This window comes from Monodelphis domestica, chromosome X (genome assembly GCF_027887165.1).
Source record: "Monodelphis domestica isolate mMonDom1 chromosome X, mMonDom1.pri, whole genome shotgun sequence".
Lineage (NCBI taxonomy): Eukaryota > Metazoa > Chordata > Mammalia > Didelphimorphia > Didelphidae > Monodelphis > Monodelphis domestica.
In genome coordinates this window covers 58,124,959-58,142,169 of record NC_077235.1, presented here as the reverse complement: position 1 = coordinate 58,142,169, position 17,211 = coordinate 58,124,959, and the positions used below count along the sequence as shown (strand labels likewise).

The 17,211-nt window shown below is 34.7% G+C and overlaps 1 protein-coding gene across 6 annotated transcripts in view; it reads left to right on the top strand.

Moving 5' to 3' along the window:
- The window catches only part of STAG2 (STAG2 cohesin complex component), a 118,285-nt gene that overhangs the window by 68,060 nt on the left and 33,014 nt on the right, over positions 1–17,211 (top strand). For all 6 annotated transcript variants that reach the window (XM_007507074.3, XM_056808893.1, XM_016426632.2 and 3 more), the window contains 12 exons: positions 1,734–1,885; positions 2,648–2,721; positions 2,949–3,072; positions 3,627–3,725; positions 3,832–3,911; positions 8,870–8,977; positions 10,663–10,774; positions 12,732–12,849; positions 13,268–13,371; positions 14,234–14,326; positions 14,528–14,617; positions 15,320–15,523. In XM_007507074.3, coding sequence (XP_007507136.1) covers positions 1,734–1,885; positions 2,648–2,721; positions 2,949–3,072; positions 3,627–3,725; positions 3,832–3,911; positions 8,870–8,977; positions 10,663–10,774; positions 12,732–12,849; positions 13,268–13,371; positions 14,234–14,326; positions 14,528–14,617; positions 15,320–15,523 — 1,358 coding nt within the window. The remainder of the gene's footprint in view (positions 1–1,733; positions 1,886–2,647; positions 2,722–2,948; positions 3,073–3,626; positions 3,726–3,831; positions 3,912–8,869; positions 8,978–10,662; positions 10,775–12,731; positions 12,850–13,267; positions 13,372–14,233; positions 14,327–14,527; positions 14,618–15,319; positions 15,524–17,211) is intronic.

Sequence of the window (17,211 nt, the reverse complement as noted above, 5' to 3'; positions counted from 1 at the left end):
AAACATATCCAAAATAGTAAATAAGTTATTATTTTGTGGGGGTTAAGTTTATTTTTGATCCATATATCTTGATTAATATTTTTGACTCCTATGTTGTGTTAAAATTGAAAATGCTCAGGATTCTATGGTTTATTATTTATATCCTAATTTGTGAATTAATACTCTTAAATTTGGCTATAGTACAGTTATTTTTGTTCTGTGTCTTATCCAATAAATATTTTTAGGGCATAAGTCATTAATTCCAAGGCCATTTATCTCTCAATGATGGCTACCCTATGGCACGCATGCCAAAGATGGCATGCAGAGTGTGCCATGTCCACCACTTGGGCAGAACTTCTCCCTTCCCCCATATGACCACATTTTTTCACATTACCCACCCCTCTGCCCCAGCAGCCCAATGGGAGCACACAGGGAGCAGAGCTGGAGGGGGAGCAGAGTGCTTTGGCCACTCCCCTTCCCCTACTGAGAACATTCCTCACTTTACCCACCCCTCTGCCCAGCAGCCAAGTATAAGTGCTTTTTCCCTTCCCTATGTGGGGTAAGGGTCAAGGCAGGGCAGTCCTAGCATGTCATCTCTTAAAAGGTTTGCCATCACTGGTCTATCTAATCCATCTTATCTATTCAGTCTATCTTTCTATTTATCTGTGTATCTATCTACATCTATCTAATAAACCTAGATTTTTCACAGCTTTCAATATCAGCAACTCTTTAGGTTCATCAGTTTAATATCAAAATGCTCAATTTAAATGCTCAATTTTAATTACATTTGTTTTTTGTGTTATGAAGTATCTCAAAATAAGAGAAGAAATTGAACCTTTCTGTGCAAAGTGGGCTTTGAAAAAGAACCTGCTTCCTTCATCATTGGTGTAGGCATTTTTGTTGTGGTGCACATATAGGCTGGATATGACGGAAGCATTAAGATAGTCAGATCTCCTTCTATAGATATTATTGTGCCCTTCAAATGATAGTCTTTAAAATATTCCTGAGAATAAAAGTTCCATTAAAAATAAAATTCTTGACAAGAACAGAGAACAAACCTGCTCATAAAAAGTATAGTTAAAAACAAGTTGCAGAAACACCAGTAAATTCACTTTTTTGTGATTTGCATGAATCCAATTAATTTCATTTGGAGCTATTAATCTAACATCTCCTTTTCATTGATCCCCATCTCCCTTTATTTGATTATTTAATGGAGCACAATACCTGTTAGGATTTGGCAATCTTCTCGCTTTATGGTAGTATATAATTGCAGAGGATTGGCCTGGGACTGATCTGTACTTTCCTTAATATTAGTGAGCACCCAATAAGATGCTCTGCCTATGCAGATATGTCTGTAACTTTAGAACCTTTCCATGGGACTGTCAGTGGAAGGAAATTGTCCAAGGTCTCCATAGCCCTTGTGGGTCAGAGTGGAGAATTAAGCCCTCCAAGCCTTTTTGAGGTTGGCTCTTTGTCCTGTCATGCTGTCTCTCACAGTAGGCATTTTAAATATATTTTTTTAATGTAGAAGTGCAAAAATTAGAACCTACACTTTGTTTTTCTTATAAACTCTACTTTAGAGAAGGTCGTCAAAGGATGTGTTGTTATTTAGATAATAGAATAGAGAATTCTGAGTTTAGTTGTAGCAGCTATCTGAAATTTAATTTTTTCCATGTGAATAGTAGGTTTGAATTTGACTTAAAATGACCTAAAACTTTGTTGTTTCTTTCTGATTTTTCTTTCTTAAAAAATAGCTATGAAGTTGATGACAGCATTGGTGAATGTGGCATTAAATCTTAGCATTAACATGGACAACACACAAAGGCAGTATGAAGCAGAGCGAAATAAAATGATTGGAAAACGAGCAAATGATAGGCTGGAACTTTTGCTACAGAAGAGGAAAGAGGTAAATGGGTAATAATATGGTTAGCTGTCAGTACATTTCTGGGTAGAGGCAGTATTTAACTAACTCAGTGGCACTGAATTATTCACCTTAACCTTGCTGACTCCTTTTTCATAGACATAAAAAGAAATCCTTCAATTTTAATGTAATTCAGGATTTAGTACCAAATGATGCAATTAAAATTTCTTAGAAAACAGAGGTATGTTATTCCTATCACTTAGTGTTATCAAAAGCCTCCTCCAAAACTTTTCAGTCAAGCATTTTCAATATACAGGAACTCCCCATATCTATCTATCTATCTATCTATCTATCTATCTATCTATCTATCTATCTATCTATCTATCTATCTATCTATCTAATATTAAACCCTTACCTTCTGTTTTGGAATCAATACTATGTATTGGTTCCAAAGCAGAAGAGTGGTAAGGGCTAGGCAATGGGGGTCAAGTGACTTGCCCAGGATCACACAGCTGACAAGTGTCTGAGGTCAGATTTGAATCTAGGACCTCCCATCTCTAGGCCTGGCTCACAATCCACTGATCTACCCAGCTTCCCCTCCCCTTCCTCCCATATATTTTTGATGGGTGGCCACATTTGAAAAATGAAATTGAGTGGAATTACCAAGATACATGTGTATGACAGTAAAATTTTCTTAATGAGGGACAGTATTGTGCCCTCTTCTTTAGAAGGGGGGGGGGCTTTTTTGTATTTTTAGAATATGTGTCCACCTAAAGACATCTTACTGAGTTTTGTGTTTGTTTTTAGCTTCAAGAAAATCAAGATGAAATAGAAAATATGATGAATGCCATATTTAAAGGAGTCTTTGTACATAGATACCGGTAAAGCCCAATAATTTCTTCTTTGGGAAGGGGAGCAAATTGGGAAGAATGGGGGGAGCTGAAAACAGGTTGGACACTGAGTTTATTTTTATACTATTTTGTATTCTGGATGGTATTTATTACTATGGTATATATGTAGAGGATACCACATAATACTTGTTCAATGAACATAGTTACACTCTGTTGCAGTATTATTAGTAGGTATAACTCTCTCCTTTTTGATTCAGTGATGCAATAGCAGAAATCCGTGCTATTTGTATTGAAGAAATTGGAATATGGATGAAGATGTACAGTGATGCCTTTCTCAATGACAGCTATTTAAAATATGTTGGGTGGACTATGCATGATAAGGTAAGTTACACAGTTAAAAGAGGCATTAGATATCTTAGGCAATATCCTCCTTATTTTTTTGACATTGTGTTTCTGCATTTTTATAATTTTACCAAGTGAAATATCTTTAAAGATGAATTTCCTAGCTATGTCTACATAAAATCATATATGTCAACTACACTTAAATATAATAAAGATAAAAAGTGCTTTTGTCCTTTGCACTGTGGCTTACCTTAGATATTGTTTTCAGTGGATTCTTGTGGGTTAAGATTTCATTCCTATTTAAGGGCAGCCAGGCATGTAGAACCTTTCATGCTGTAATAGGGTGGGAAACTATTCTTGACAATATGTTCAACATTATTTTATGCACAGATTTGATAACATCTTAAAGGTATTCATTTCTTCATTGCTAAGAATCATTTCTTCATTGCTAAGATGGATTTTATAGATCTGGGTTTGGGGATTTTTTCCTGATGGTTAATTTGCATTTTAGTTTACAATACTATGTACCTTTATTAAAATTATTAAAATGTAAAATTAAGTAAACTTTTATTCTGTTTTTCAACTTTATTTAGCAAGGGGAGGTAAGACTAAAATGTCTTACTGCACTGCAAGGTCTTTATTATAATAAGGAGCTTAATTCTAAACTGGAGCTCTTCACCAGTCGATTCAAGGTTAGTAGGGTCTGATATTATCAAGCACAAATACTTATATTTTAAACTGATTTTATTTCTTCATCTCCCTTTTGCCTTTAAATATACTTTTATTTTCTGTTCTTAGGACAGAATTGTTTCCATGACCCTTGATAAAGAATATGATGTTGCAGTGCAGGCAATAAAATTACTCACTCTTGTTTTACAGTAAGTAACTCCATTTATTGCATAAATGTATGAGTGTAGACATATTCAAAGAGATGAATCATTTGCAACTAGCTTATTTAAATTTATTAACTATAAGTCTCAGACTTTATGGAAAAAAATACAATCAAATCAACCAACATTCTGAGTACATGGTATCACTGTAGACATTTGGAATACCTAGAGAAAATACTTAAGGAACTAGAGGTGGGGTCAGGGTGGTGATGGGTACATGTCATCTTTACCTAGATCATTTAACAAAAAGTGTGTTGAGTCTGTAGAACTTGGTAACAAGTGGGGAGAATTTCAGGAAAGAGTTCATTATAGAGAATAGTATCTGAGCTGAGCCTTTGAAGTAAGATAAACATTAGTACTTGCACAGGGGTTACATACCCCTTATGGGGAATTGAGGCTTTAGAGAATATGGGGGGGGCATAAGTCTGCAAAGTTAGGATCTTTCCAGCCTGAGTGTGGAGGGCCTTCAAAAGCAGGCTGAGATGTTCATGTGTATCCTGGATTCTTCCTAGAGTCACTTAAGACTTGACTATGGGAGTGATATGCTCAGATCTCTTCTATTAAAGGATTATTTCGGCTGATATCTGGAAATCCATGGATTTTGAAACATGCTTGTTTGAGAGGAGACCAAGTAAAAGGCTATTTTATTAGTGTAGAAAATAGGCTAAACTATGGTAATGAGTTTTTTATGAAGAGGAGTAGATGGTAGAACTTCTTATGATAGAATATCAATAAGATTTGGCTCCGGGATATGTGGAATTGAAAGGGAGGGAGGCAGAATTCAATGATGACTAAGGGTATGAACCTGAGATTTTGGTGTCTCAAACAAATGGGGAAGATTTCAGTTTTCAGAATGTGCTGATTTATGAGGGTAGATGATGGCATAGTTTTTAGATATTTTGTGTTTAAAATGTTGACAATCTTGGTGATTTCTATGTAGTTAGTGCTTTATGACTAGAATTGTGTTAAAAAATTAGGGATTCATCTCTTTAGAGGTTGATTGAATCTCTGAATAAATGATATCTTCAAGGGAGAAGGGAATGTGGTCCAACTTCTCTGCTGACTCCCAGTTAAGTATTGCTTTTTCCCTATTGGACTTCTCAAACTGATTATCCTTTATATATTTTGAACTCTACATGTTGGAAGCTGAACTCTATCTTTATTGCCAAATTTCTCTTAAGGGCACTACCAACTTTCTAATCAAGCCACCTAGGTGTCATCCTAAAGTCCTTATACTGTCTCACCTCTAATATCCAATCTCTTTCCAAGTCTTTTTGATTTTTGTTGTTCATAACTTCTAACATAATCCTCCTTCTGACACCGCATTCTTGATCATCCCATGCTTGGACTCTTCTCATAGGGTGTGTGTTGATCTTCCTGCCTCTAGTCTTTCTCTTTTGTCCCTCCTCTACTTTGCTTTCCAAGTGATATTCCAGAAATATAGGTCTGCCCATGTCATTCTCTACTCAGTAAACAATAATAGTTTCCATATGAATTCTAGGATCAAATAGAAAATCAAAGTTCTTCACGAACTAGCAGACCATATACATTTCTTTCTTCCCCTGCAAACTTTTTATACGCCCTCCTCCCCCCCCCCCAAAAAAAAAAAAAAAAAAGCTCTTTTGAGCCACCGACCAACTGACCCTGCTGTTCCATACACTAGACTTTCCAGTTCCCAGCATTTTTACTGGTTGTCTCATATACCAAGAATGCTGTCTCTCCTGATCTCTCCCTCCTGGCTTTCTTCAAAGTCAAAGCCTCCTTCAAGAAGTCTTTTTCAGTACCCTTTATAGTTTAAAGCCCTCTCTCTGAAATTAATTCAGTTTTGTGTGTGTGTGTGTGTACTTGTTTGTAAATGCTTCTTTGAATGTTGTCTCTCCTATTAGAATGAATGAGCTCCTTGAGAACAGAAACTGTCTTCTATCTTCCTTTTCTCTCTTACCCCCTCCCATTTAATTGGAAAGGGTTTGTAAAATACATCCTACTCAAAAAAGTAAGGAATACAATTACACTTATTCTTTTGGTGTTTGACCTTAAAGGTAGCTTTGCAATGTAGTAGGTGCCCAATAAATTTCATTGACTAACTGTCCATCTTATTAAATGCTTTAGTTTAGAGCTATCATCTGTGCTTAGGGATTAGTATATACATGAAGACTCTGCAAAGAAGAATGAAGAACTGTCTGATTAGGGAAGGTGAAAGCAGTCAGAGGATGGGAAGTGATTGATAGTGTCAAAAACTTTAAAGGAGGTCAAGGAAAATGAATACATAGAAGGGGTAGACTTGAGAAACAGAAGTAACTGAAGATATTTTATTGCAACTTATAGCCTAGACATTTTCTCAATTGAGTAGGAGAATAGGTGAAGAAGGCAGTATGAATTAAGGTTAAAGGGGAAAGGATCTGTAATAGATTCATTGAGCCCCTAACCCCCTCATTTGTGGGGGAGGGCAAGAACATTTATTTTCACATGGATTTGTGTTTTGCTTTAGTTCACAGAGCTCACCGAACCAGCATTACTCTCCAGGGTTTCTGAATCCTACTCTTGTGCTCTTTGAATAAAATTAGTCACTTTTAAAAACGTTTAGAAATAATTTTCACATTTTTGGAAAAAGAATTCCTGAGGAACTTTTATAGCATGTTTTTTTCAGGATCTGTTCTATAGCTTTAGGGCAGTATTAGGAACATTGGATCGAAACTGTAGAGGGAATTGAGCTGAAAAAAGAAATAGCTCTTTTAGAAGTTGAATGAAATTTCTCAGGAGTTACTGAGATTCCATGCTTTGTAACATGGTACTGGATGATTTGTCATCGACAGTGTTGAGAGAATTGGAATGGTTGGACTAGTTCTGAGTTTCCTGAAACTTTATAGCCTGGGCAATATTTAAAACTGCTCTCTGCATTTAAGACCTGGGATATTTGAATGATTGAGTGTACTGAGACTTAAGAGAAACCTCAGGAGTTCATGTGTGAAAGCATAGTGGTAGGAAATTTGAAGCAGTGTCCATCATTTCAGGAGTAATTGAAATATGAGTGTATTGGAAAATGCGAAATTCTGAGAAATATTGGAAGAGCTGAATGAACCGAGACAAATCCACAGATCAAGGAAAATACATTACACAATGATTTCTACAAGACAGCTGAACTAATAGGTTTTGGGGATTGGGAATATTAGGAAATGATTAACAAAAGGCACCTAGAAGGCATAATAGTGCTAGCTTTTTTTTTTAAGATTCCTTCTAGCTTTTTAACTTATTTTTAAATTTTTAAATATTCTTCCATGTTTCAATGATTCATTTTCTTTCCCTCCCCCTCCCAGAGCCGACAAGCAATTCCACTGGGTTGTACAATTGTTATCACTTGATACCTATTTCCATATTATTCATTTTTGTTATCGAGCAATTTTTAAAAGCCAAAACCCCAAATCACATACCTGTATATACACACATGTGATAAGTGATGTCATATGTTTTGCTTTTGCATTTCTACTCCCACAGTTCCCACAATGTGGATAGCATTCTTTTACATAAGTAGTGGTAGCATTTTAAAAAAACATTGTGTTTTCTGTCACTTTTTTTCCACTTCCAGAGATATCTCTTTTGACAAAGAATAAAAACCAAGTAAGTCCACCATCATAAGTAGTGTTGCACAGCCATTGGCTCCCACCCTTATAGGGAAGGGAGTGAGGTGCTTTTTCATCTTTTCTGTGGGGCTATGTGTAGTCAGCATTCAGTTCATTTTGTATAGTTTATGGTACAGTCATTGTATGTATATTCCTTATTCTGGTTTCTATGATTCCCATAGTAAGCCTTGCCATATTTGGAAGTTATTAAAAACACTAATACTCTATTCCTCTCGTGCACTATGACTTGTTGATTCTTAAGTTCAGTCAAGTTCGAACAACCTTGCTCATCCAGTTTCTGCCAGCACTTAGTAAAGAAGGGGAAAATGCAAGGAGATTGATAGTATAGAAGAAAGAAGACTGAAAAAGTGCAAAACTTCTTTAGAAGCATAGAAATGCTTACAAAATCCATTTGTCTTAACACATCTTTCTGCCATCCAGTAGAAGTGAATGTGAGAATACTATGCATGGTATGAGTACTTTCTTTAGCATTATAGAACCCAACCTATTTGTTCTTTCACTCTGCTCCCTACTATACCGACACATTAGGGGCCTTTAGATTTCTAGGTACCAGTGGTGCATTATCCATTCACTACTCTCAATATATGCCCAGTCGCATATGATTTCTTTAATTTCTCTTTGTTAATATGTGGTATTCTATGGTAACAGACTTTTTGTTTTGAAAGATTTACCATTCATGTCCATACTATCAGATTTAAATTGTTTTTGAGCACTGGATGTAGTTTGAATTTATTTCTGGTATTTAAGTAGTAATCTATTCATGAAGTTAAAAAAATTTTAACTGGCCTTTTTATCTCTTCTGTTTTCCTAGCTGGATGTAAGATGATCTCTAAAGTAAACTTATATTCTGTAGCTTTAAGATAGTGTTGTGCTTTTTTCTTGGTCAATTTTCTTTATCTTCAAGGCTGTTTTATGATTCAGGGCCCATGAAAGCAATTAATGGAGAAGGATTTGCTCAAGAAAGGGTTCAAACTTCAAAACAGTATGGGAGAGCCTTAGACAAGTCTACAAATGACCATCATCCAGTTCTCTTTGTCTCTTTCTCAGTTTTTTTTCTTCCACATTTGGTTTAGGTTGATTATACTCCTTTCAAGTATTTCTGGCATTTTTCTTGATTAATAATGAACTCTCAGATAGTGGTTGGTGGCTGTTTACCTTCTTGATCAGGGCAAGTAGGTAGTTGTGTCTGGTAACATTAAATGAAGACTAATTTTGGAAGGATGGCCTGGGTGTGCAGTTTTTTGTATTTGAACTTCGGTTTAAAATTATAAAACTTTAAAAATGACTGGAACCTGGTTCCTCCCATAGGAGTAGTGAAGAAGTTCTTACTGCAGAAGACTGTGAAAATGTATACCATTTGGTTTATTCAGCCCACCGGCCAGTTGCAGTAGCAGCAGGAGAATTTCTTTACAAAAAGTAAGTCAACTTTAGATTTCTCTGGAAATTTCCTAACATTTATTATAGTTTTCTATGTCTCACTTAAGAATCATAACCAAAAGTGCTTCTCTTAAGAAAACATTAGTTTCAATCCAGTTTTTTTCCTCCATGTTTGATACGTTTTGCAAAAAACCCAGATTGTATCATTTCCAGTGATTTCTTTTCCCCCCCATGATTAACTCAGTAGATTTTGATGCTGGAAAAACTATTTCAGACCAGTTACTTCTCTGCCTTCATTTTAATATGAAGAAACTAAGGCCCAGGGAAATGAGTGCCTGGAATGATTTGATATTCAGTGTACTTTCTACCCCTGAACCACAGTGTGTTCATTGTTTTTAATTTACCTCATACTTTATTTCAGTGGATTAATCTTCATAATAAAACACAGTGATATTGAACTTGATTTTATCAATTAAACGTCACTCATCAAATCTTCAAATTTGGCTATTTTACAGTATTTACTTATTATTTTTCTTTTGAATCACTGACATTAATAGAAGCATGACTAAATTTCTATAGTCAACTACATTTTAGAACCATGAACAATGAGTCCTGCATTTACTTTTAGGGGGCCATCAACAGAAGTTTAGGAATTGCTAGGCAACTTGGTGATGTAGCAGTTAAAGCTCAGAACCTGGAATTGGGGAAGGTTTGAATTCAATTCTGACTTCAGACAGTAGCTTAGTGATTGTCGGCAAGTCACTTATCCTTTGTTGGCCTCAGTTTCCTCAGTTGTAAAATGAGAATGATAATAGTACCTAACTTCCAGCACATAGCATAGTATCCCTCCCATAGTAGGTATTTATTAAATGCTGCGTCTCTTATCTTGTATGATTTTTAACTTGTTCTTATTTAGAAGACTTTGGAACACCTCAGAATAGGGAGAATGAATATAATGGAACTCTATGATCAAAGCAAATTTTGTGGGAAATAAGTATGCTTATATTTAGAAAGACACAGAGTCAGAAATCTTCGTGATCCCTGAAATTAACCTCATGAGGTTTTATTAATTGTATTATGTAGAAAAAATTTAACTTTTATCATAATAACTAATTTGATTCTATATCATTTCATTACCCAGTTTTATTTTATTATTTTAAACTTAAAAGTATATGATATCTTTTTAAAGAGCTGGTTGTTAAACATTTATCAACCATAAAAATTTTGTGGGCTGTGGTTACTTATACCAAAGATGCAAATCACAATCTAGTCATATTGTTCACCCTATTTGACTCTTGACCCTTTTTTGTTGTTGTTGTTGTTTATTTTTTAAACAAAATCTTCTATTACCCATTGAAATGTACTCTCCTAAATGTGTTTATAGGTTTTCTTGTTTTCAAACTGACTGAATTTTTTTTCTTTTTCTAGGGTGGTGGGGTGGGTGGGTTGGTGGGAATATATGACTTACCTTTAGGATAAAGGGTTTCCTTGACTTGAAAGAGGAGAAATGTCCCTTTACTTAAATATCCCTATGATTTTGATTGGGAATCAAATGAAAACAGTTCACTTTCTAATTGAGGACAGAATACCACAGATTCTGTTAGGGGCAAAGAGTGTACACATATGTGTCTTGCCAGTCACATAATGAAGTTAGAAGATGTCCTTTTTAAAAAAATAAGAAAATTCTTTGTTTTTCAAGTAGTAAATGTTTTGCTTGGTTGTAGGCTTTTTAGTCGCAGGGATCCTGAAGAAGATGGAATCCTCAAAAGAAGGGGAAGACAAAGCCCAAATGCCAACCTGGTCAAGACATTGGTATTTTTCTTTTTAGAAAGTGAGGTTAGTTGGCATTTTTATACTCCGTTCAACATTATCATTGCTAATTAGAAGATCATTTTGATAGCTGTTCCTGCTAGTAGAGCAGGGCCAACTTGGATTAATTTAAAATCATTTGATGCATTTGTAATTTTTTACATGACATACTATGTCATTCCATTTGTTATTGTATCAAAGATCACTAATATATTTAAATGCTAATACAGTGGGCCCACCTTCTTTCTGATGGGCTTAGCTTTCTCCTCCAACTTTATGCCAAGCACAGTAGCAGGCATCAATGAATAGTAGCAGGTACTCATATTAGCTATTCACAGCTCATCAACATGTTATATACACCAAGTGTATGCCTTTGTTGATTTTGCTTCGAGCTACACTGCCATAATTGTTGAAGTCCTCAGTGCTTAATCTCTTAGTTTTCATGAAAATGAAATGACATGTATGAAAGGACTTTAGAAAGAACCACTCTGCACATAAATGGCTATTTGATTTTTTTATTTTGATGGAAATCTAATTCTGTTATCTGCTGTGTTTTTAATATTTATCTAGAGTCCCCCAAACTAATTCTTTTTTCAGATCTTGAATATAGATCAAGATAATTTTTTATTTAAAGTTTTAATTAACTATCATTTGCCATTTATTTTATGTCTATTATATTTCATAATTAGATGGAGTGTACATAGTTGAACTCATTCCATTGTAAAATAATTTGCACACAGCTCTTATTACAAGTCAATAAATGCCTTTGCTTACCTCTTCATAGTAAATTTCTGGAGCCTCCTATTATGCCATTATCTTTATTATGTTATGTGCTTATTTTTTAATTTTTAGGGAAATATGATACTTCAAAAATCTTAGTTGCTACTTTAAAAAAACCCAGAAATTTAAGAGGAAGATAATGATATTTTTGAATTTGTATGTGACTCTACTTATCACAGGCTCTACATGGACTGAATATTTCTGAACCACTTTGAACTGAGTTGCCCTCTGTGCCTAATTATCCTGACTTGGTACCTGTCTATAATTTTAAATGAGCTACAGAGAAGCAATCATTCACACAAAGTAGTTTTCTAGTTCAAGCATTCTACTTCATTCATAGAATGTTCCCACTAGAAAGGGACATTATACATTTTCTTGTTTCAAACTCCTTATTTTTCTGGTGGGAAAATTAAAGGTGGATATAAATCCTGCTTTTTGGTTATATGTCCAAGTAGCAATATGATAACCTCCTTTTTTATGTATAGTAAGCTGTCCTTTATGAAGTCTTTTTAAAATAGATTTTTATCAATGACTCATGCTCTACTTTGCCTAGATTTCCTCCCTGTATTTCAAATGCCCCTTGTCCCTTTTTCCCCGAGAGCCATCTCATCTCTTATTACAAAGAAATTAAAAAAGAAAAGAATGTGCAGAAAAAATTCAGGAAAGTTTTGTTAAAATCTGAGCATTTACTCTGTATTCCACCTGTGCAAAGGAGGTAGGGGTGGAAGGAGAAGCAGATGTATTCTTATATTTCTTGTTCTCTGTAATTTTGTAACATGGATCTCTGATTGTGATTCTTACATTGGTGTAATCATTGTATGTGTAGTTTTTTTATAGTCTTAATTCATGTTGCATCATTTTACTAAGTCTTTCCATGCTTCTCTGTATTCTTCATATACTTATGGCATAGTACTAGTCTACTCTGTACATGTACCACAGTGTCTTTAGCCATTTAAAAAGTATCCATTTTTTTTTCTTCCTTAAATCCTATCATATGTCATTTCCAGGAGCCATTCCTAGAGTTTGCTGTGATCCAGTTAGACCAATTACTTGCAGTTTTTTCTTTCTATTTTGTGCTAATTCTTACCTTGATTGTCAGTCTTAGTCTATTGCATGGTGGTAAGGAGTAACAGGATGTCCTTGAAAGGGGCGTGGTGTAAAGTGGCTAAGTTTTAACTAAGAAAAAGATTTCTGTTCATTGCAGTTGCACGAACATGCTGCATACCTTGTGGATAGCATGTGGGACTGTGCTACAGAGCTGTTGAAGGACTGGGAATGTATGAATAGTTTGCTGTTGGAAGAACCACTCAGTGGAGAAGAACGTAAGGAAGTTTTAACTATAGTTTTTGCAGACTCTTGAGATTAGATCTCTGGCTTACTCAGACTTGATCTTCAAATAATTCCTATAGTATGCAAATAGTGATGTCATTCTAATTTTATATAAAGAGATTATTATGTTAAATAATATCGGATGATCTATGTGCATGTGGTTTCCCAAAAGTCTTCTCTATGCTGCATTAAGATTTCTGGGACCTCTTGCATTTCTCTCTGTATGTCTGTCTTATCTTCTTGTCCACAACTCTGTATATATCTCTGTCATGCCTAAAAAGCATTTGTTATTATGGGATGCAACTCCTTTGAATATTTTTCAAGGTATACTGCATCTGAGAAGAGCCAATTCTGGGATAATTATTCACAGTAGTTTGGTGCTAGAGTTGATCAAGTATCTCTCATTTGCAGCATTAACCGACAGACAGGAGAGTGCGCTTATTGAGATAATGCTCTGTACCATTCGCCAAGCAGCTGAATGTCATCCTCCTGTGGGAAGAGGGACAGGAAAACGGGTATGACTTAACTGAAGACCTTGGCTTTTCAAATATTATAAAGCTGTTTTCCTCATGCCTTTCATTTTCATAATTTCATTTGGGCCTTATATAATTTTAATTTTTAAGCCAACCAGGGTTTTTAATACTTTAACTGTTTTAGGCTGATGGTTTTTATTAAAAAAAATTATTTAATGGTCTTTTCCCTCTGTTAATGTTTTAGGTTCATCTACTTTTCATTTCAGCATCTTTGGACTCTTGCTTTTTAAAAATCTTATTACATTATTACAGAGTTCACATATAAATTTGTATTTTTTATACATGATTTAGGACAAGAGTACAGTGAAATAAGGCATGCACTCCCCATAATTCCATAGTTCCTGTTCTTAGTTTTGTTTCTGTTTTTTAAAGGTAGATGTGGCGAGTTGTTCAATAGAACTGTGTTGGTTTATCTTTTCTGTTCTTTTTTTTTTTTTAAACCTTTACCTTCCTTCTTAGAATCAGAATCAGTTCTAAGGCAGAAGGAGGGAGGTGTCTAGGCATTTGGGTTTAATTGAATTGCCCAGGGTCACACAGAAATGTTCAGGGTCAAATTTGAACCTAAGACCTCTCATTTCTAGGCCTAGCTTTCTGTTCACTGAGCCACGTAGGTGGCCCTCTACTTCTTGTCTTTTTAAGAGACATTCAACTCTCCTGCTTAGAGTTGAAACAGGATGGGGCAGGGAAGATATGAAAATATTTAATTTTTTTTAAACTTGATTTTCCAGATTTTACAACTTATCTCATATACACTGTTATAGTTATCTTTTCCAGTTGACAAATTGTGCTAATATAGTAGAAGATTAGAAATATAATTTAGAATTTATGTTTGTATTTTATTTAGGTTTTGACAGCAAAGGAGAAAAAGACCCAACTAGATGATAGAACAAGAATTACTGAACTGTTTGCAGTAGCCCTTCCTCAATTGTTAGCAAAAGTAAGTTTAAAACTCATATCATGTAATTGGGGAAAAGTTAAAATGAAAATGAAAGCAGAAACCAAAAACTTGGTACTGTTTACTACTATCACTTGTAAATGACGTGTGTGATTGATTTACAAATTGATTTTACAAATCTGTTACTTATAATTCTTATTTAACATTACTATTATTTTTTGCTATTTTTTTCCATTTCAAAAGTACTCGATAGATGCAGAGAAGGTGACTAACTTGTTGCAGCTGCCTCAGTACTTTGATTTGGAAATCTATACAACTGGCCGGTTAGAAAAGGTAAGAAAGTATTACATATGTCATTATACCTTAAAAAAGTAATTTTCTGTTCCATCAATTTGTATAGATTTATATTAAAATTTATGGTCAGATAAAAGTTAATAACTTGGTTTAGGTGTCAATGTCTTTGTAAGTGTTACAATTCATAATAGATTTCTATAGTAGCTTGGGAAGGCAGGGTCAGGGAAAATTCCTCTTCCCCTCTTTAATTTTTTAGACTTTTGATCATGAAGTTTGTTCCTGAAGGTTAAGTTGTATCACTTTAAATATTTGCTCAGAGTTCATGTTAATTTATGCATTCTGTAGAGTTGTTACAAAATAAAGTAAACATGCATAAAATGTTAGTTTTTTCCTACCTTAAACTGGTTTTCTAGTCTCTTCATTCACAAAGGGGGACTACTATTTCATAGTTTTATATCCTAGCTTATTTATTTAGAAAAGACTACTCTTGAGGTCACAATTACGGGTTTGTTCTTTGTGTGAACTATTTTGGTTCCCACTTGCCTTGGACAGATAGCTTTAGATATTCTTGGTATGAATCAATGCCATTGACTATTAAGAGTGGGACAGTGTTGCATGGCTACTAACTCAAACTCTGAGATTGATTGATTTTTATTTGTATCACATCTTTTTCTTATGATGTTGACACTTTCTAGATATTTTGGTTTTACTGACCAATGTTAAATTGACTTTTTTTTGCAGCATTTGGATGCCTTATTGAGACAAATCCGGGATATTGTAGAGAAGCACACAGATACGGATGTCTTGGAAGCTTGTTCTAAAACATACCATGCACTCTGTAATGAAGAGTTCACCATATTTAACAGAGTAGATATTGCAAGAAGTCAGTTGATAGATGAATTGGCAGATAAATTTAATCGACTTCTTGAAGATTTTCTGCAAGAGGTATTTGTTCTTTTTGCCCATTGGAGTTCATCCTCAGTGTTTATCATATTATAATTTCTTGTTCAGTAGAATTGTGAATAAGCTTTCATTCTTGACACTTGTCATACTGCTTAGTACTCTTCAAAATAGAGTCTTCTAATGTTATTCATATTTGAGAAGTTTATAGTGATCTTATCTGAAACTATGGGAAGAAATATTAAATCAGGTAAAGAAGAAAGGCTAAGGCCACAAAGCAAAATGGGTGAAAGAAGGGGATCAAAGCAGAACATTGATTCAAATGGACGAGGGGATGATGAGAATAATAGATAATATTTGTATAGCACCTTATGCTTTTCAAAGCCCTTTACACATATCATCTCAGCCTTATGAAGTGATGCAAGATTGTAGATGGGCATTTTTCTTGTCAATCACCAATACTTTATTAAACTCCTGCCATGTTCCTGGCTTGTTGGTGATGGAACAAAAAGCTAAAACAGTCCTGCTCTGAAGGAATTTGCTCAGAGTATTTTGGGAGATAACATGCAAGAAAAAATACAAATTGGAAAGCACTAGCATGAGGAGAACTGGGAAATGCTTTTTAAGATTTAAGTTTTTTAAGAGTTAAGATTTTATGTGAGACTTGAAGAAAACCAAGAAAGTCAAGAGGTGGAAATGAGGAGGGTTAAATTTCTAGGCATGAAGGTCATCTAGTTAACATGGTATGTACATAAGGGACACAAATCTTCCTGCAGGGGATCAGTTGTATTTGTGCCATAGAATCAGGTTAGACATTGTTATAAGTTGGTGGGGTGAGGTGTGTGTTAGTCATTGCGTTGTCATTGGGCATCCAGAACCATTCTGGTTCTTTATTTACTTCAGAATGTTGCTATTATATGCCACTTGGTATCTTTTTCAGCAGAATTCCATTATAATAAAATATTTCCCCTGGGGGTTGTTGAGATCATATCATAATTACTTTCTAGTTTTTTGACCTTGGTGAACTTTTTTTCCCTCTTTGCCTTGGTTTCTTCATGTGTAAGACAAGCTGAGCCTGTGATTCTTTTTCAGTCACGTTAGGAGAAAATTTTTTGGGGTACAGTTTTAGTTTCAGTTTGGACTAGATGGCAAGGAGAACTCAGGTTCTCCTTTATCTTGTCAATTCTGTAACTTGTTTATCTTGGATATGGTACACTTGCTCTCTCGCTGTCTCTCTCGCTCTCTCTCTCTTTGCTACAATAATCTCATAAGCCTTCTTTTAAAATTAAATGACTCGTATTATGTTCACTTTTAATGTTTTTATAGATTATCCATTTGAATTCCATCCTTATACAGTGTTTACAGTTTTTAAGTAATTAAAATATGTGAATGCACTAGTGTGGAATTTGCAATTGAATCACCTTTTAAAAATTCTTAAATGCAGTAAATTGGGATATAGAGGAATCTGATTTTTGATTTACAAGTACCATAATTTTAGAGGAATAACTTTGCTTTTTTCATTAAATAGAACTTTAGTCCAGCAATGTGTAAATCCCGATATCCCCCCCAACAAAACAACAACCAACTAACCAACCACCCCCCAAGCAAGAGTTATGAAGCAAACAAAATTCTTCCATTGGCCTTGTCCAAAAAAAAAAAACCCAAAACAAAGAAACTCTCAATTTATAGTCTTAACGTGCTTGGTCGTTGAACTGATCAAAGTTCGTTAGTCT